General features: G+C 33.9%; 1 protein-coding gene across 5 annotated transcripts in view; it reads left to right on the top strand.

The window, feature by feature from the left end:
* Positions 1 to 20,969, top strand: part of ADGRB3 (adhesion G protein-coupled receptor B3) — a 458,877-nt gene that overhangs the window by 181,105 nt on the left and 256,803 nt on the right. For 4 of the 5 annotated variants that reach the window (XM_085217831.1, XM_085217832.1, XM_085217828.1 and 1 more), the window contains 2 exons: positions 14,835 to 14,945; positions 20,098 to 20,259. In XM_085217831.1, the coding sequence (XP_085073957.1) occupies positions 14,835 to 14,945; positions 20,098 to 20,259 (273 nt within the window). The remainder of the gene's footprint in view (positions 1 to 14,834; positions 14,946 to 20,097; positions 20,260 to 20,969) is intronic. The other variant, XM_085217833.1, reaches the window with a different exon arrangement.

Raw genomic sequence — 20,969 nt, 5'->3', positions numbered from 1 at the left:
CTTTGAACACAATACATACCACTGGCGCTCTAATAAGCACCCTGTAGTCCTCATCTGACATTGGTTATTTACGTCAAACTGACCATAGAGTGATACACAGGCTGAAGATGCTTAAGGAAAATTATATTCATGATCAAGGAGAATGTCCTACAAGGCTGTTAGTGGCACAGACCTCCAGCTGCAGAGCAGGCTTCTTCAGTGAAACCTGGCGGTTGGCCATTAGTCTCCACATCGGAGCACTGCCATTAGTCCAGTGGCCTGATGGGATCATAGGTCATTTCTCTACTCAAGGTATCAAAGGAAACTGGAGCAGTGGAGGCAAACATGCAGTGTTCATCTTTTCTATGTATGTTGCTCCAAAAGTAATGTCTCCTATTTATTTCCATGGAGACTATTACAGATACAAAGAGCACAAAAACACTGTTTGATAAAGCAGATTCTCAGCTATAAAACACTATTTTTCAACACAGTCACTGCTGTTAGCTACACATTTTCACCAGTGATGAACAAGAGCCTGCATGCCAGTAAAAATACACGACTGTCTGGAATGTCACTTGTCTTTCATATCACTGTCACCACTGCTGAAACACACCATCCACCACCTCACTGTGCTCACATCCACTGTTTGGTCTCCATAAACATTCTGCAAGTGTTACTGAATGTGCAATTTTTTCCACATGGAGGAATTCAGTGACACACCTTTGCTTCATATGCTCTTCCGTGTCAGACACCAGTTTGTCAGACTGCACCTCTGCTGCCATCTGTTGCATGGCAACACCATATAACAGAATATTGGTGGGAAGGTTCAGCCTCTACTGGCATACCACCATCTGCCTCTGACATCATGTATCAGTATAATAAAATAGCAAGCATTACTTTTGGGGCACGCCTCCTATTCTAAAACTGTTCCAGAAACAGTGGTCAGAGAGATCCTGCTGGAAGAGTTATAAAGATGCAGAGTTTCTGATTAGGAACAAAACCTGAAGAGTTGGATCATTACTCTGAGAAGCAGCAGCATCAGTAGACCAAAATTGGGTATGTCCAAAATTCATTGCCAGGAAGTTTTATGGCAGGCTTGAAGGAAAGATGACTTTTTTCGGTTACTGACTTTCTAGGTGCATCAGATTTTTTAACCTTAGCACATAGTTTCAGAGTTTGATGTTTTCATTTCTTAGCATTATAATGGGGTGGAACAAGCTGTTTTCAGAGTTGGTAATTACGTGGTCACGGCCTTTAACATTTTATCTGTGTATTTTCAGTGTAATTATTATCATTCTCAAATTACATCCTGTGTAATTATGATTCTTTTATTTCTTTGTCACTAGGAAATGTTGCTGGTTTTTTTTTATTATTGTGAAGAAGTCTAATGTAGGTAGTAATCATTTACTGTAAATCCTAATATGCTTGAGTAAATTCAATTAAGTTTTTTTACTTCTATTTTTCCAAATTCACTCACTGATATAGTTTCTGGTATAACCAATTTTTTTGCTTCTTGAGACATACAGTAATATTTGGGATTGAATGAAATAGGTAAATCAAAAAAATTCTTTTACTTTTTTTTTTTGGTAATTAGAATTCAAATTCACGGAGTAGTAATAATAAATAAAGCTATTTCAATTTCTACACAATACAATTTTTATTTTTGCTTTCTCCTTTTGACTTTTAAACTCAGTTTAGCTCAGATAGATTAGTGACTCTGGCCTTGAAACAGCTCTTTTATTGAAGAAACTCTTTGTATGAAAACAATCATCTTCTGCCCATTGAAATGCACTAGTACAGTGCTAGTACAGTCAGTCCTGTATTAAGCTAAATAGGTCTATTTGCTTTGTGGAGTGAATCAATATAATCATCTGCAATTTTTAGTGATGATTTTTCCTCTAATAGGAGCTATATAGCTTAGAAATAATAGTAAATAGTGATCTAGTTTGCATCTAAAAGTATCTGGTGTAGTACAACTTGGTCAGAAACTCTCCCCTAACCCTCAATTTGTAAGTCTCTTATTTAGAATCTCTAGACTGTATTTTGACAGAGTTAGGTAGTTAATTGACTACAGAAACACTGTATTTTTGCAACTACCAGTTCCAGATCTACAGACAGTTTTTGGGACTCATGCGGGACGCAAAATGTGTGTGAACAGTAAATATCTGCTCAGGAGTTTTTCTTACCTCACATAGAGTTATCTCTAGGCTAAGCAAAAATTATCTGATTTAAAAGTGTGTATCACATTTATGTACTTCAGACACCGTCTTCTTTTCTGACTAATGTTCCTGTTCTTCTTGATTGTTACTAGCATTTGTCTAGAAGAGCATAGGGAGTCTAGAAATCACTTAGAGTCATTTTTATCTCCACAAATATTTTACTATTTTTATTCAGTTCTTGCTTTCTTAACAAACTGCTCAGGCCCTGTCATAGAAAACCAATAAAGCTAGAGTGGTTGATATTCTTAACTTCAGCTTAGTGTGTACCTTATGTGTATAACGATAGTATTTCGTAATGGATTTTTGGATAGTAAGAGAACAGCGAAGGGCAAGAGCAACAAAAGATTTTTTCCCAGTTGGCACGTTTTCTTTTAGATTATTGCACTGTTCTATTTATTAATATTTGGAGTAATTTATTGTCATTACCTTTTGAAAGACTGCCACTTAGAGATAAGTCCAAGCTGACCTCATCATGAATAAGAATTTAGTGAAATCATACTTAAAGTGTTGTAATTATTCCTGTAATATAAAGCATTGAATTGAATGGGCATAAAGGAGAGTGTGCATGGTCTAATAGACATGGCATTGAGATAGGAACTAGAAAATCACAATTTATTATTCTAGGTCTGTCATTCCCATGTGCCAGGACTGAAAACCACAGAAATAAGTCCCTTTGGACCCATTGCTGCTCACATACCAATTACACATGCACATTTAATTCCATTATTTCATTACCTTTGACTTACGGTGCTGGAGATGAAATCATTGAGTCATTTGTAGGTAGTGCTACTTTGATGTTCAGTATGAAAACCATAACATGAGGCAGAGTGAAACTTGTCTATTCTTTTGAACTTTTTAAAATTGAAATGCATCACATACTGTAATTAAGATTATATGTAAGTGCTAACTGTGATTACCAATACAGGGGATTGCATTTTAGCTTTAGTAACTTATTTTTTTAATGGAATCTATTTTGTCTGTTGGAAACTTGTAATGATTTTTTAAAAAATATAAATCACATGAAAGAAAGAAATAGGAACAGCTGTTCTATGGCCTAAACTCTATACACGTGCTGTCATGTGGCACCAAGCCCTTTTCCCAGAGGTAGTTCTTGTGCACCCAGACTATCCTTTTGAGATGTTTTACATATGTTAGCATGTGGGCATTTGTATAACCATATCTTGCATCAATGGGTTCAGCAGTTATCCTGGGAAATAAACTGCTCTGACTGTAGATAGAAGTACCTCAGGGCTCCAGATTCAGTTCTGGCACAGAGCACTTCAGTTCAGTCAAGCTTTGCAGAATGTTTGCTGCAGCATTTTCAAAACCTTCATTAAAACTAATGGAACGTTACTTTTGAAACCTGGGATCCCTTCAATAGAATTTAGTAGAGTTTGCTAGTTTTATATCAACCAAATAATGATTTTTAAAGACAGAATTGTATTTTCATTTGTCAAAAGTTGTTTCAAAAATTGTTCTAAATAGTGCTTTATTTATCCTGAGATGTTAATCAAGTTGAAGTAACTTGTCTTTTTTATAACAAACAAGCTTAAATTCATTTATGTCCTGAAAAAAAAAAAAAAAAGTAATTCCACAGTATCAGTGCAGCATGAGTAGTTCCTATCTAAATCTAGGATTCTTTTTCTATTGTATTCTTCTGAGAATTAGTGCCTTGTGAACTTTAACATTAGCTCTTCAGCCTATCCTAACAGAGTATTGAAGCAAATACTGTATACTCTATAACATTTGGCACAAACAGTGTTATTTTCCTGAATTTTCTGATATGAGTTTGTAATCTCCCCTGCATTATTCGGTCTCTGAAGTTAGTTGTTAGCTACTTAGCTGAATGTGAGAGATGTCTAATTTGTTCTGTGCTGATGGTGGTGGACGGTTTGAGTACATAAGCAAGGCAAGGCTTGTAGTTGGCAGTAATAAGACTCCTAGCAGCTCTCAAGTTTGATGTCTCTGTTTTAGAACAGAAAGCTCGTATGCCCAACATACCCATTTTTCCTCCCCAATTCTGCAGCTGAACTAAAAACCTGTCTTGCTATCACCCTCATGTTTTGCCTTCATTCCTCAGTACTTGCTGTTTTTCATTTTCAGCCTATAACATGTATTGGTTAGCTGCGACTAGACAAATTTTTATAGTCCAGATTCTGATTCCTGATTGGACAATCAGAATATATAGTGTTTGGTTGCTAGTGAGTATAATTTAATCTATTGTTTCAGAATTTGTTGACTGCAAGTATTTCATTATGCTCGCTTACAGTAGACTGTGTTTGAGAATACTTCTTTCAGGTAACTAAGTCATCTGCATATTTTCAGAGAGCCAACATTATAATTTAAAGCAAACTGTTATTTTTCTTGTTGTTTGAGAATATCTGTGTATAAAATATATTTTTGTAGCTACTTTACTGAGCTCCCTGGGGAGTCCATTCTTTTACAGCCCTTTCAAGTGAGCAGAGCAGAGGCAGTGGGAGGGAATTATAGGATATTTATAGGAAGATGTGCAAATAGCTGTGCAGAGTGCAAGTAACTGTGGAGAAAATTAAAAAAACAAACAAACAAAAAAACAACCATATGAAGAGCAAGATGAGATGCCAGTCTTAGGCTTCTGTCAGACAACCACAATGCATATCCCATTTATAAGGTCTCCAGGTGTTAAAAGAAAGTCTATTTGCATCAGGTGGAATATCACTACTTGCAGACTTCTTCAATTTAGTTTATATATGTCCATAAGATGTAGGTCATTCTGAGAAAGTATTTACATAAGCTATGATCAGAATTCACATGTTAATGAGGATCATAAACTCCTCAATTCCAGAAGTAAACATCTTCACCTGAAAATCCTTACTTGCAATCTCCAGCCATTCATATTTGTTGACTATCTGCAGTATTTCTTCATGTGTTGGACTGTGATGAGACAAGACAGATTTTAGGTAACTGTATCTGTTGTTATACTGACAAAACGAAATGCATTGTAGTCAGGGAATAGATTTATTTTTATTTTTTTTTAATTTTTATTTTAAGGATTCTTGTTATTGATATATGCAAAGGAATCAGCCACAACTCTCCATAGAGTACATTTCCATTAATCATACTGGAGGTCAATAGGAATAGATGGTTGTAGTAATATTTACAGGAGATACATGCCAATGTTAAAAGAAGCAATTCAAGTCCCTGACATCAAACAGGGACATAGAAATAGAGAGGACACTAAAATCTGTTAACTTTGATGATTACTGATGAAAGACAGTCTTGCCCTTCCACCTCTGAGGTTACCATTTCAGCAGTGTAATCCCCAGCCTTCCCTGTAATTTCAGTATCAATGTCATGTTAACTACATTGTATTTTGTATTGTTTTCTAATCTAATAAGAGAACTGGTCCAGAAGGCGCTTCACCATGATTAAGGAAAAATGTCTGTCATAGCTACAGAATAGTGTTTTTAAAAGATTTTTTAAAATATGTATGCTGTAAACAAACAAAAAACCTGATGGCTCTCAGAATACATTTGACCTGTAGAGCATTGTTACTATACTCTCACTTATTCTAATAGACTCATTTTCTCATCCCTGTAAAATGTTCTTGTTCCTTTGTTAAAAAATACATTATTGTTACATGGATTGTGCTCATCAGCTCGTAGGTGAAATTTTCTGCAACTTTTTATGTATTATTATTAGATATTTGACCTAGTCTTGGGGATTGTAATCTTGAATCTCTGCTTTTGTTTTATGTAGACTTAAGGATGAACTGCCATATAAGTTCCAACTTGGAAAAGATCAACTATGCACTGCTTAACTCAGATCTTCAATTGAACAGTTCATTTGCTTTTGTAGAGGCATTGTGTAGGCCACAGTCATCAAAAAAGCCAAACGTATTTTCTTCTCTAGCATGACCACAGAGGTAGGAAGGTTGTGTTAGCAGGTGAATTCAGATAATTTTTTCTCATCGTCAAGGAGGACGATACTTTTTAGCCTGAGTGTGATATCGTAAAATCATTAAATAAGACACTTAAATGAGAATCTCAGAGACCTAGAAAAATGTTCTTCTACTAAATCCAATGAAAGCATATAAAAGATTTACATAAACACCCACCAGATCTAGGTCAAAGTGATTTTTATTGATAGTTTTTAGCTAAATCTCTTACAAGCTTTTCTTAAAGTCCTGCACAACTATTTCCTGAGAGAAAAAATTTCATTATTCCAATGACATGTCATTCTTGCATTTACATACCGAATCAATTATTTTCTTTCCACTTGTGTTGTCTTTTTGCATTAAGGTAATTCTGTTAATTAGAAGAATTTTGTTTATGAATCAACCTTGTTGGTGCTGTCTGAGTTACCATTAGAGATCAGAGTTCTTAAGAGCTACCAGGAGCCTGGAAACCATTGCAGACCTTTGTCATACATGCGTATCCCAGGCTGAGCGAGGTGGACTGGCATGTTTGAAATCTCATGTGTATGATTGTTAGTCTTGCATTACCAGTTAGCAAAGTCAGACTTGCAAAAAGATTATGAAAGCCAGTTAGCTCAGAATAGAGCTATGATTTTGGAAAAGACTTTATAGACCACATCCTCAGCTGACAGAACTTGGCCTGGCTGAATGGAACCAGGCCAGCTTACAGCAGCCAACACTCATAACCTTTTGTTTTCTTCTCTCTTGAGTACATAAAATTTAGCAGCTACCCATGATGTCTGTATAGGAGCAGCCAGGGTCGTGGTACCACAAATGATAAAAAAAAAAGCACTATACTAAATTCATTTAGTGAAACTTCTTCCATTTTATTCTTTTGTAAAAAATAAATTCAGAGACTTAAATAAGAACAAGAAACTACTCTTAAAAAAGCATGTATTGTTATTTAATTTCAAGTGGAAGCTTTGCTGTCCTGAAAAAAACATTCAGTTTAACTATGCTTAGTGAAGCTGGCAGTAGCTATTTAAAACACTGATTCTTGTTCCTTCTTTTCATACATCAGAATCCTACGCAGACTGTTAACTTTCCTGTCATAAATTCATAGATAGTTCAGCTCCATAATTTAGAAAGGATTGAGCAGCCATCTGCAGAAATGTCTGCAGTAAATAGTTATAGGGCTAGGAAATAACCGAGATATCCTTGTGGATCCCGCTTTCTACTTTTGCTTACTTTTAAATGCTTCTGGAACAGAAAAGAAAATGGTTGAAACAACTGAACTCAAGAATAGTTTAGGAATATACAATTTATCCTCACTGATGTTGAGTTGTACATGCACAGAACAATAAGTGGCCATTCTAGTTTGTGAGTAATATCGAGGTAGCTTGCTGCAGTGTTCAGCAAAAAGAGATTTCTAGTGTAAAAATGCTATTCAATTCTAAAACAACTACTGCACTGACTAGCTATATCAACAAGTCATTTAATTAAATATATGACTAAAGAAAGATTCCTGGTGAAAAGAAAATAGGATGAAATATAAAAAAGGAGTGAGAATAGCAAAGTATTTTTATGATACTATGATTTAAATTTTTAAAAGGTTACACATGAATAAGTTATTATAGTAGAAACATTAAAATGACAAGAATACTACAAGAGAATTCATTTAAAGTCTCATTAAAAAAGCAAAAATAAATAAAGGTGATGTCCTGTCTTTTCATTCGTTAATGTGTTATTACATCCATAAATCTCTTGAGAGAACAATTGGTCATAGGGTAGAATAATACACTGCAGAATTTAGAGGATTTTAATGTTGAGCATGAGAATGTAAATTTCCTTTATCAGTTGAAACTGATCTTTGTTTGAATACAAACATTTTGGGATGAATTACATGCTAAATGAACGTAAAAAATCTGAATTACAGAGCATCTTCTGCAAAGGGGTCATGATAATTACCAGATATGTGCCAGATTTACTAGAAATAATAATGGATAGGGCTGCACTTTGAGATTTTATTCATCCCTCTTTTTCTTCCCTGCTTACTTATAATTCTGCAAAGCACACATGAAGAACACTATCTGCTTTGGTGACATTCTGCATTCATTCTGAACAGGAATGAGTAACTTCAATAGATTGACATGCTCAATTTCTCCTGCCTAGTTTAAGATGATGAGCAACTGGGTCCAGGAAAGCACAGAATAGAACTTGCACAGTTTCATCATTCTGAGAACTGGCAAAGTGAATAAATGTTACACCTTTATGACATTATTCACTGATCAAATTTGTAGCCATGAATAAGCAAGTTCAGATTCCATGTAAGACAGTGGAACAACTGTAGATATGCCGTAAGAAAAGAGATAAGACTGCCGTGAGAAAGTGTAGCTCATCAAGGTATGTGCTGCAATACATATATTAAATCCATAACATTTGATTACTTATGTCATTAAAAATGACAACAAGAGTGTTAATAGAGCATTATTTCCTAAGAGCAGATTAGTCCCCCTAGAGACAAACATGGACTAATTACCTGTGTACTATATGGTGGCTGGTTAGAATATGTAATTATTTTTCCTAATTTTTGAAAGATGAAAGAATACACATATATATTTTAGTATAAATCTGAGAGAAAAGTAATTTTTTATGTAATTTCTTACAGACCTTTTACTTAATAAAATAGAAGAACACATTTTAAAAACCCCACACCTTTGCTAGTACAAATACTGTAGCTTTCTGTATTTTCATTACTACTAAAGTCACTGTTTTCTTGAACGATATCTTTCTCAATGTGTTCATGAGTTCATATTGATTTAGATCTTACTTTAGTGAAATCATTCTATTCGTTTTGAAACAGTTCAATGCCCATCTGTACTGCTCTGGAGAGCCGAAAGAGGAAAAAGAGGACTTTCTATGGGGCCAGGATTTACAGAGGAAGCAGGCAAAGATTGTTTTAAGACTGTTTTCCATATTTACTCAGAAGAGGTATCCATGGAAATCTAACTCAGCTAATAGCTATGTTGCCATTTTGGCAACTTGCCTGCCTGGTAAGGAACTATCATTTTAAGAGATTCTAATAGGAAGCCATAGCTTAAGTCTGTACTGCAGAGTGACAGCATGCACTAATGCTCTGAAGCTCTGTGCCCTGTCAGAGTGTCTTTTTCGGGGTCTGGTTGCCCTCTAGTGAAGCGGGGTTGGAGACAGGGAAAAGAGTGCCTATGGGATTTTCTTCATTCCCATGAGGTTTACTATAACAGAAACCAACACTAACTCAAGTTTTGTTTCTTTGTTTCTTTATTTTTTTTATTCTACCTCTTTAGAAAAAGAAAAGAGAGGGAAAAAAAACGAAATGAATAAAACCCTTTTATGTTATTTGATTGTATTGAAAAAAGTATAATTTTTTAATATGAAAAGTAATTCTATAATAAAAAAGTAGCAGAAAATCCAGGTTTCTCAATCCAGTACAAAATTATGCTTCTAAATCAACACACATTCTGCCATCTAGTGACCAGAAGAAATTGTACTGACCATCTGCAAGTGTGATGAGAAATGCTGAACACTGCTACTATTGAATATTTCATTATTATCTTTGTGAGAGTAACTGTAGAAAGGGCTACAAGGAAATTAAATATGTAGGAAACTTTTTCAATAACTTGGAACTCTGCAATTAATTACATCTATTGAAATCAGTTAATAGTTCTGTCCGAGAAATAGTTGAAACAAATGGTTCTTTATGTATTTCTATTTCTCTCTTCTTTCTCTCTTCCCCCTGTACTGCATCATATCCCTTCCCCTGGGACTTACATCAACATTTCACATAATTTCTGAGAAAAAAACATTTCTGAATCAGTACAGTGAGTATGGCATACTACTGCTACATGAGCAATCCACACAGTTTTCATGAATGTGCGTTCTGGCTACAGGGTATCTAACATTTTTTCTATTATCAAGAATTACTGAAATCCTCATTTCTCTATTTAGAGTTCAGGAGCGGATAGGATAGTAGAGGGAGCACTGCCCAAGTGCTGTGGGTAAGAGAAGAAAATTACTTTTTTGTGTAACGTCTTTTTTGGGGAATCAATCACCTTTTCTTGCTTCTAAAGTTCTGGTCAGCCTTCAGGGAACCCCTGACCATCTCACCTTCCACAAGGGTTAGTAAAAGCAGTGGATGATCAGCAACTCTGAGATTGCTTTACATTTCACAAGCCCTGAAGTAAGCCCGATGATCTCAGAATCACTTGTTTTTTTTAGGTTAGCTCTTCATTCATATTGTCATTACCAAATATCATGCTGAAAAGGTTTTTTGTTTTTTTTTTTTTTTTTTTTTTTTTTAATGCTGTTATGTACTGTGCCTTTAGGAGCACCACAATTGGATAATATGCCTATAACTTGATCAATACATTCACACTATGAAGTTCCATTGAAATTTGACAGAAAATAAGCATAAGAACCAAACCAACATTACCTATAACATCATTTTATAGCTCAGATTTATATGTAACTATCTTACAACTATTATTAAATAGCCTAAGTATAAACTCTGTTTGACATGTACCTTAATTTTAATGATTATCCACTTGTCAAAAAGCAAACACTAGTTATTGGTGAGTGAAACATTGCAAAGCTGATATTTTTCTTTTGTATTGCTCAGTTTTCCTACTTTGCATTTTTATACTATTAACAGATGTTTTTTCTTCTTTGTTCCTACAGAGAGCACATGGCACCTCTCTTCTCTCCTAAAAACCTACATTGGCCGCAAGATTTTAGCTTCTCCTTTAAAAACTAAAAAGGTTACTCAATAGGAATAAAAATTCCCATAACATAGCATAAACATAAAGGTAAAGCCAATGAAACTGCAGATAAGAGTTGCTGTAAATGATACTCAACTGTAAACTTTGGGATTTCAGAAAACTCTATTTTTATTTTTATTTTTTTCATTCCAAAAAGGCAAGAAAGTAGGTAATGTGTCAGAGGAAGTAGGTAATGTGTCAGAGTAAAATATAAAATGAAATGATATACCACAGACATGTCAAGACATACACATTGCTAAAATACTTTTGAGTATTGTTCCATTGTGTACAGTTGAGGGGAGAAAGAATTTGCTTCCTATAACTGGAAACATTTGCACTTTAACAGTTACCAAAGGACAACTGACAGGGTAAATTACTTGATAACTAAACTTCAGATTTTCTACCACAGATGCTTGGAATATGCTATGATTAGTTATAACTCACCACATGGTTAAAATGGTCCATTCAAGGTTCCCCATAGTGCTGTGTGTTCTTTACATATAAGTTATTTCTTTGTGGGCTTTATTCTGATGCAAGCAGATTATGGTATTAACAATGTATAAAAACAATGACAACAAAACAAGAACATTAAAACCCTTTAATGTTTCCAGGCCTAACTTACTGTCATATTAGCTGGTTCTGTCTGCTGCTGAAAAGATTCATTGACCCACTTTATTTAATGAAACAACATGGTTAATATCAGTCGATTACAGTTTGAAGTAAACGCAGAAAATGCCTGTCTTTTTTCATGCAAGAGAGTTAGGACAGGCATCCACAAAATAATTTATTCAGAAACTGATATCTTTAAAATGCTTGTTTTACTGGGTTAGAAAACATGTTTTCAGCAGCAGGTACTAGGTAAGAAGAATGAGAACAACTCCTTTCCTTGGAATCTCAGTTCAAACACTGAATATTATATTCCAGCCACTATGTCATAAATCATATTGACCTGACTGTACACCACTTTTCAATGCCAAATACCATCTGCTAAGATGTCCCCTCTCACCTTTTCCACACAAACAGGTCCTGAAAATTGCCATGACATTTAGTCACATTTGAGCTGGCTTGGGTTAAAAGGTTTTCTCAGCCCAAAAAGCATTTAAGTACTTCTCCTCTGTGAAGTATAAAGGGAAAACAAATGCATAACTGGTTTGTCCTCTACATTTGTTATTTAGATAGAATCTGAACAAGAAGAAAAGTTTTTTTCTATTTATTGTGAACTTACAACAGTCGCTTAAGTAAGACATTTCATTATAAAATGTTTCATAAAAAATGCAGTACTGTTGAGCTTTAAAGATGAAACAATTTTCTGAGCACAGTTTGTACTTATGTGCAGAAACTGGGCACTTCTGATTCCATTACAAAAATGTTCTTGACCCTTATTTTTCTTTTCTTATGTGACCTGAATATTAATGAAGCCTTTAAAGTCCTCACTCATGCCAATGCAGGGCATTTTCTGTTACTGTTTTTGTTCTAATGCAGCATTTGGTTAAAAACTTTGGATGAATACAAATCTTGAGAGCTCTACATGAGTCTGGTTTCATTATTTGACGAAATTGTTCAAGAAGTGTTTTTGTTTCTTATGAAACATTTATATATATTTTTATATATTCACTAAGTAAATGCTTACTGTGTCAGAAGTAGATTAGAGAAAAAATGCATCAAAAAGTGCATCATAAAGGCCATCAATGAAAACAGTCAAACTGAGTTGAATGTGCAAATTAAAAATGTGTTGTTACCAAAAGGGAAAATAAAGTCAGGGTGTGATAGCTGCTGCATCAACAAGTCCCATTTTATTATGTCTGGTGATAATCATGAGCAGTAGTTCCATCACTGCAAATGGAGCTCTGCTGGTGATAAATCTGATCAGTGATCTCCCAGGGTTTCCTTTAGGGCCCAGTCCTGCAGGATGCTGAATGTGCAGCACACACCACCTCCCCGTTATGTCGTTGGAAATCTCATCTCTGGCAAAGGTCTCCTAGTGTTGTGTTGTACTCTTTTTGTAACTTAAAGTCTTCTGCAGAATTGTCCCAGATCCTCTAAATTGCCTAACAAGCCAGTAATGTCCAGGCAGCAAACTAAATGCAAACATGCCTAGCTTTCATAGTCTCTTCAGCGGAAAAGATATGTAAATACACTTGTTCCTCATCATGTTGTTAATTACAGTTTAATCGGCCATCCATGTGACAACTGGTAGAAATTTTAAAAACAGCATTCTAATCTCAATTTGCAATAGATTATCAACTGCAAAACTTGAATTATAACAGATTTCCAACAGAATAAAAATCTATCTTAGTGAGCTGTAGAAGACATACATTTATAAAAATATATTCATAACATTTTAAAACAAACATACATGCACACATATGTATGCAGATATATGTAATTATGTAATTATTTTGACGTGTATTCCTGGGATGTATTAAAAAGAAATGAATGCTTAAATCTGAAACTATATTTTAGTAATTAGATTTTTTTTTCAGATTTTCTCTTTAGAATGCAAACTTCATTGCTGTTCTGAAATGAGTAATTAAATTTGTACTTTAAGTGGTGCCATTAATGAATTTTTACAAAGTGAAAATTCACTAATTTGGAGAAATATATTAATATATTAATAATTTGCCAGAAATGGGAAAAAAAAATCACCTCTCTCTGCTGACTGACCACTTGAAATTGTATTTGCCTTGTAATATTTTTTCTCTAAACTGAAATAAGATTTTTCACTCCAATGATTTACTGAAATAGTGTGTTGATGCTACTTGCAGTATTTGTTAATAGCACTTACATCTTTTATAATGTTTTGCATCTTTTGAGGCAGGAAGGTAAGTTTTATTATCTTCACAACTTTACAAATTGAGGAGAATTTTGAATTTTGTATTTGCATTTGCCATGTAACCTTCCAGCAGAAGGGTATATTGTAATCTTTCTATTTCCAGTGCTTCAGATGCCTTCTGCCTCATCAGCAGCTTCACATATCTGTAGTTAAAGTACCTTCAATGTTAGTCCACAGTTCTGAACTCATGACACCTAAAATAGTGCTACCAAAAACTGAATATTTAACACCAAACTGTGGACAGTTGTGTGTACTTGGGAGGACCAGTGGGAACTGTGCAAAAGAGGCACTTGCCCTGCTTTAAGTGCAAAGGATACTCCATTTTTCATCAAAAAAAGGAAAATGGACTATGGTGTAGAAGACAGGATGTTTGTACAGGACCAGACAGAGAAAATGACAGCAGCAACAGAGAAAAAATTGAAGTGCTTTTCTCCCACACTGTGAACCTTTCTACGTAATTGATTTTTGCATAGTTTTCCCCATTAAAATCAATGAGGACTTCTTTTTAAATACTGAGAGCAAGATATAATCTATGTTCTGTATAACCAAGAGTTTTTAGGAATGAAATAATTCAAAAACACTTCTTCTGTGGGATTCAACCTAAAAAATGAAGCACTTCACTGGCTTAGTTATTGATTTGCATTGTACCATTGCCAAAGATGACTTGTTATCTCTGTTGAAGGCTTCATCAGCCTGAAAGACAAATGCAGAAACAGAAGTCCTCTGGAGGACAGGCTGTGTTGAAGAACAGCAGTGTCTAGCTCTGTCACATTTTCTGGTGTGGACTGCACTAACTCAAACTATAATAATAATGTGTCTGCATTTGAATAATTGGTTTTGTCCCATGTCACACAGCATATTTATAGTATGTATCAGTACACTGACTGTTGATTCATAAAATAAATTCATGTTTAAGAATCTGCAGATGTAAGTTGAAGTACTTATTAAAAGCTGAGTGTAGCAAAGCTAAGTTGATGATAACTGCCATGATCATTTGCCTGAATCTTATCACAAGCTTCCAGGTATGTTTAGGAACATATTGCATGAGACAGTATGTGTCTTTTGAAAAATGTCTACACACAAGCTTTCATAAACCTTTATTCTGTCTTTAGAATTTGGAATGATGGGAGATCATACAATTAAAAGTCAGCGACCTCGATCTGTTCATGAGAAAAGGGTCCCTCAGGAACAAGCTGATGCTGCTAAATTTATGGCACAAACTGGTAATACATCAGTTACATTTTTCTATTTACTGTTGTTAATTTTAGCAAAACCACTGCATGTTTCCATAATCTTTTGCTGCATATTTGTCAGTTTTCTAAGCTGATACTTTTTTTGAATCATTTTTTTTTTTTCACCAGTTAAAGTCCATAAATAAAGTAGCGAAGAATCAGGTACAAAAACATGCACTGTGAATGTGGATACTGAATTGTGTCATGTAAGCATGAACTTTAGTAATAAAAGCAGTCTCATATGTACAAGACACAAGGCAGCTTACTCTGACTTTTTTTTTTTTTTTTTCCTCAAAGATGATGTCAAGAGCATGCTCCAGAATTTCTGTATAAATAGACTAAGGTCTAATCCCACCTTTAGCCACTTATCAAATTAATTAATTACTAGGATGACTTTAAAGTCCCTACATTCAGCACTTACTATCTTTGGCCCTGCACAATACTCTATTATCTAGTTTCCAGATTCATAATTGCAAAATGAAATTGGCCATAAGTAGTTTTTAATTGGATGTGCAAATTATCTAACAGTTTTTCATCTAGAAGATATTTTCTATTTTTTTTAAACAACTGCATTTTCTTTAGATTAAGAACACCAAAATGATATTACAAATCCAGAGCTGAAGTTACAAAAACATCTGTCAACATTTACCACAGCTACCTGTGAAGTCAATGACAAATTTTTAATGGGGGCAATTAAACTCTAATGCACCGAAATTATTCCCCCTTTTGACATAGGTAATGGTCTGTGTATCTGTTGGCAAAATCTGACATTTTAATGGTTCCCTACATACTCCGTTCCAGTAAACTACTGCACTAAAAACCTTGTGCCCCATAATTATTGTATGGATTTGAAACAACTTTCTCTATATTCCATAGTTACTAACCTAGAAAATAAGCCTGCATCAATCATATATAATGCCTTCAGTTTTATATTCACTTTAGTAAAAGAACTATAATTGCATCTAGTTGTGTTGCATGTTGTCTTCCTTAGTAGTAAGGTGCTTTGCTTAACAGACTTGCAGAAATCAGTAGAGTAATCTAAACACATCTGCATCTACAGCAAACAGTTTAGATCTGTCTGGTAAAGAATTGAGATGAGGAAACAGACTTCTGTTTTCTTGCTATTAATCTATAGGACTACTTTTATATCTAACTCCCAGTTAATGCTACTGTAAGCAAATATTCTTGTATGTCATGCATAAATGAAAGAAGGGAGCCAAGAAACCTCCTTGATCTTCATACAGTTATTGTGGACAAGTAGAACTTATTACTTACATGCTTAGATCAGACTTATAATGTTAGTTGCTTACTGCATAGAATAACACTTTTGCTTTTATGCTGCTTCTTGAATTCATACAATTTCTATAAAATAAGTAAGAGGATTTAGTTTATTTCCTCATATAAATCCCTAAACCTTTCATATTATCAGGTAAAACTTGTATCTGATAATTTCTAGTCATCCATTGCAGTGCATCTATTATGGGTGTTAGAGAACTGGATTATAAATGCAGCATATATACCATCACTTTCTGATATATTGTGTGTTGAGTGGGAGATGAATGAACAAAATTATATAGGCTTGTTTTGCAAGTTTCTGCTCTGAAAGCAGGTGAGATGTATCAGCAGAGCATATATATTTTCATACCAAACTTTGAGGAAACATATCTTTTAAATACTGTAGGTTAACACATTTTAAATAATATTGTGTTCTTTTTGGACATACTTACTAATTTTCATCTCTTCTTCATTTTGATTTTCCTTTGTAGTGACCATTGCATATTTTCTTCACTTCTAATGCATTCATTTTCTTATGATATAATTAATGTGATATCTTCTTAAACCAATTCATTAGGTTTTTCTAACATATTTCATGAATTTACTTAAATGCTAAGGAGGCTAATAGCCCTTAAAATATCTTGTAAATTGATGCTATCTGAGTTCCAGGTTTCTTATATTTTTAGCTTCTTTAATATTATATTTTGTATAATAAGAAAACGTGGAAGTATACAAAATGTTTATACGGCTTAAAAAGGCAGAGACAGGAAGAGAGAACTTTCTTAGGAAAGATATTTAGTTTATAAGTGTTTAATACTGTTAGAAAAGTGGACTTAATCCACTGGATTTTGCTGGGAAACTGAGTTTTAACAAGTGATATTAACAGATGCATTTTCCTGTTTGTGAGTGATACAAGGCAGTATATAACATATTTTTTAAAAAATTGTGTAAATAATTTATTGTCCTATATTTATCATTTTATGTGTTTGGACTGATCCTTCCCTTAGGTGTTATGGGATTTAGAGTGTATAAGACAGGTAAGTGTTACACAGATCAATGAGGCCTCCCGTACAGTAAGTTCTGTTTCCTCTTAAATATATTGAGCAGCAGGGCAGGAGAACTTGGTAGCCTGCCAACTGTTAATTTGAGAGTGTAGTTTTAATATACCACAATAAATCCAAGAGTTCTCAAATAACTAAAGCTTAGGATGAAAATAAAAAGTAGCCCTTTTCAAATTTCCATTTAAAAATAAAATTAAAAGGACAAAAAAAGATGTATCTATGCATTGCAGGCAACCCACATTTATTTTGGAAAATAAAAATTGAAACGATTAGCATTGTCCTATATCTGCAAAGATGTTTTCCTCCTTAAAGACAGATAAAAATCACACTGACAGCAGAATTCAATACTTGGAAAAATTAAAAATTACCAAAAAATCAATTAGATAAGTTTGTGAGTTTTTTAAATTTTCTCTCTTTCTTTCACTCTTTTTGCACAAAAATCATGTGCATGGAAGTTGTTTGTTTGGCAAAGATTAAAGCTTTCTATCATTTATATATGTTGCAGTATACTGCTGAATTCTACCTTTTGTGAATGGACCGTACACACATGCTCAGGATTTAATCAGTATCAATTTCAAAATTCATTCAGTACACTCGTGCTTCTTACATGCAGACAGACTACTGCTCATTTTCATCATACTCCGAGGACTTTTTGTCGTGTTAAGACTCAGATATTTTTTATTAGTAATGCATCATTTTTATATTTTATTAGCTGTGTTCTGTCACCAAGGCTGTATAGGAGAATGGATAATTTGCACTGAGTATTAGGAACATCAGCTTGACTTTTTCTGCTGTTTCACCATTCGTCTGAAGTACTTTATAATGGCAAAATCAAGCTTCAAACTTGTAGGGAAAAACAAAACAAAACAAAACAAAAAACCAACAAAACAAAACAAGAAAAATATTAGCCAGGAAACTCATAGCAATACAAGTGTTTTAATGACAAATTTTAGAGTACAAATTGTATAATTGTTATCCTCTACCTGTTATTATCATATTATATACTCTAACCTCAAGTCATGTAGCAGTCTAATCAAAATGCTGTCTATCAGTTAAAAGATTAAACCAGTAATCAGTGATTAAATTTCTCTGTTCTCCCAGCAAATATAGAAGCTGATTTCACAGCTCACTTTGGTGAACTCCTGTAGTTAAAACATCTCATCATTTACTCCTTGTCCCTAGAATTTGTTGGTTCCATACATTTTTATAAAAAGCAGAGGGATTTGTGTGCTGAATTTAAAGCATTCTATGTTCTAACCATATAAGCAGCATAGTTATTTAAAAGCATTAAATAGCCTTAGAATTACTTCTTAGAAGGCTCTCTGAAACAAGCATTTTGTCTGGCTTTCTTGCTTGGTCTCTGGGAACAGAACAAAACAAAACAATAAAAATAGAATAACCTCCTTGGACAGATGCTTTTAACAAAAGCACTGTTTCAACAAATAAAATTTAATAAATTCTTGCAAGACCAGAGTCTTCCTGATTTGCACACATTTCCTTGATTGTTACCAAAAAGTTTGGATGATAGGATTGCAATTTTGAGCTATTCAAGACTGAAATTTTATTATTATTGTAAAGCTGAATTTACCACTGATTTTATAGCATAAAAATTTTTGATTGAATAAAAGCCTTTAAAAAATCCAGACTGTAGAATAGGCCTCATCTTACTATTTTTTACTGACTTTTATTGGTAGAAGTGAACCTGAATCCAATGTTATTTACTACCAGTTTTCAGAGCATTCACTTCAATCCTCTTCAGATTACTTGTGCATTTGTTTTCTGAGAGTATTCAACAACTTTGCTTCATGTGAATGCTTTTGGAAAAGTAAATTGAGAAATGAGTGTAGTCATTTAATTTATGACACTTAAATATTTTTGCCTGAATATTCATGCAAGATGACCATCAAAATAATAATAACGTGCTCTGTATCAACAGAGAAAATCAACACAATTCAAATGTATAAGATTAACAAATTACATTCAGTTTTGACCATTATACTTATATCTTTCAATGTAATTATATAAAAATTAGAGTAGTGGATCCCATAAAACAGGAATGAAAAGCTTTCTGCTATTTTGATGCAGCTATAGAATTTTTAAAATTTAATTTAAAAAAATTAATTAAATTATTATTAATCAATTCTGACAGTTCTGAACATAACATTAAATACTACGCACAGTAACAAGATCTAGTGCATTTATCAATTTAGAAGACCCATAGGTCAAAAGCAAAGAACAAGAAATCAAATTTTCCATTCCATTGTTCATGTTGAAATTTTGTGAGCAAAGTGCTCCTCTTTGCCAGGGAACTTCTCTCAAATGCTAGATGACTCTTCTCCACTCAAGAAAAGAAAAGAAATTAGGAGGTTGGTTTGGGGTTATTTTGAATCCAAATTCCCTTATTGGCAGAGTTCTAAGAATTTAATTCTAGAGTGAAATGTATCAGTATCAAAGATCAATCTTTTACCATTATATAAAAATAGTTGCTTATGTTCTTGGAGCATCTTGAGGGTGGTGGTGTTCCTAAAATGTTCAAAGGCACTTGTTCTTAGAAAATCATAAATGATCCTAAGTGACCAAAGTGTTTCCTTCTAACAAGAACTATGAAACTACAGAATTTTAGGTCTTTATTTTCTATTCATTGCACATTTTCACAGCTGCTTTACTCCATGAACTTTTAAACATTTATTTTGACATGTTACTTTTGTCTTTAATTTGCAAAGGCAGACTGTAATGAGTTTCAGCAAGAAAAATGTCTGATTAATACTTATCTCTATATTCGTGTTTGTTTGTTGTCTTGAATACAGGTGAATCTGGTGTGGAAGAGTGGGCCCAGTGGAGTACGTGTTCAGTTACTTGTGGTCAAGGGTCGCAGGTGCGAACCAGAACTTGTGTATCACCTTACGGGACACACTGCAGCGGCCCTTTAAGAGAATCAAGGGTTTGCAATAACACTGCCCTCTGTCCAGGTAGTGTTAGCAGCCAATAAATAAAATTGTGGATGTTTTTGAACTGTATAATGATAAGAATTTGAAACTATATTTATTATTATTATCATTTTTAATATGAATTTCATAAGAGCACATGAATTAGAATAGAGAAGTGTAATTCTATTCAGCTATGAAATTTTATGATGTAAATTGTTATTTTTATTTTCAGAACAGTCAAGGTATATAACAAGAGTCCTTTTTTCTGACAGCTTCAGATTTTTTTATGTCTGTGTTCTGTTTTCCACTAAAAAAGAATAAAATATAAGGAATAGTTTAAGTATAAAATATAAATTGAGAAGAAACCCAGATTACCAATAGATAAGAAACAGAGACTGATTAACACAGAGTGTTAACACAGATAATTTGATTCTGCAACTGTTTAGCCGTTCAGAATACTGTTTTATAGGCAGTGCGCTTCACAGTGTCCTCTGCAAAGTAATGTCTTCTTTTACATTAATCTGGTAAGGGTAACAGTTACTCATCAGTGGAGGAAAGATGGGACAAAAATAATCCTCTTACAGCTGACGAAAGGTAAAGGTCATTAGTATCTTGCATTACAGTTTTCCTACTCCTTTCGTCTCAGAGATCTGGATATAGAGTTCTGTAGTTAAACTCTAAGGAAAAGAGACAGGCATATTTGAGGTGGCTGCTGAAAGGACACATCTTGTTTCTTTAGAGTCTGCTCAAGG

This window comes from Meleagris gallopavo, chromosome 2, assembly GCF_905368555.1.
Source record: "Meleagris gallopavo chromosome 2, MGAL_WU_HG_1.1, whole genome shotgun sequence".
Lineage (NCBI taxonomy): Eukaryota > Metazoa > Chordata > Aves > Galliformes > Phasianidae > Meleagris > Meleagris gallopavo.
Note: the sequence above shows the minus strand (reverse complement) of the source record. Positions and strands in the feature narration are given on the sequence as shown.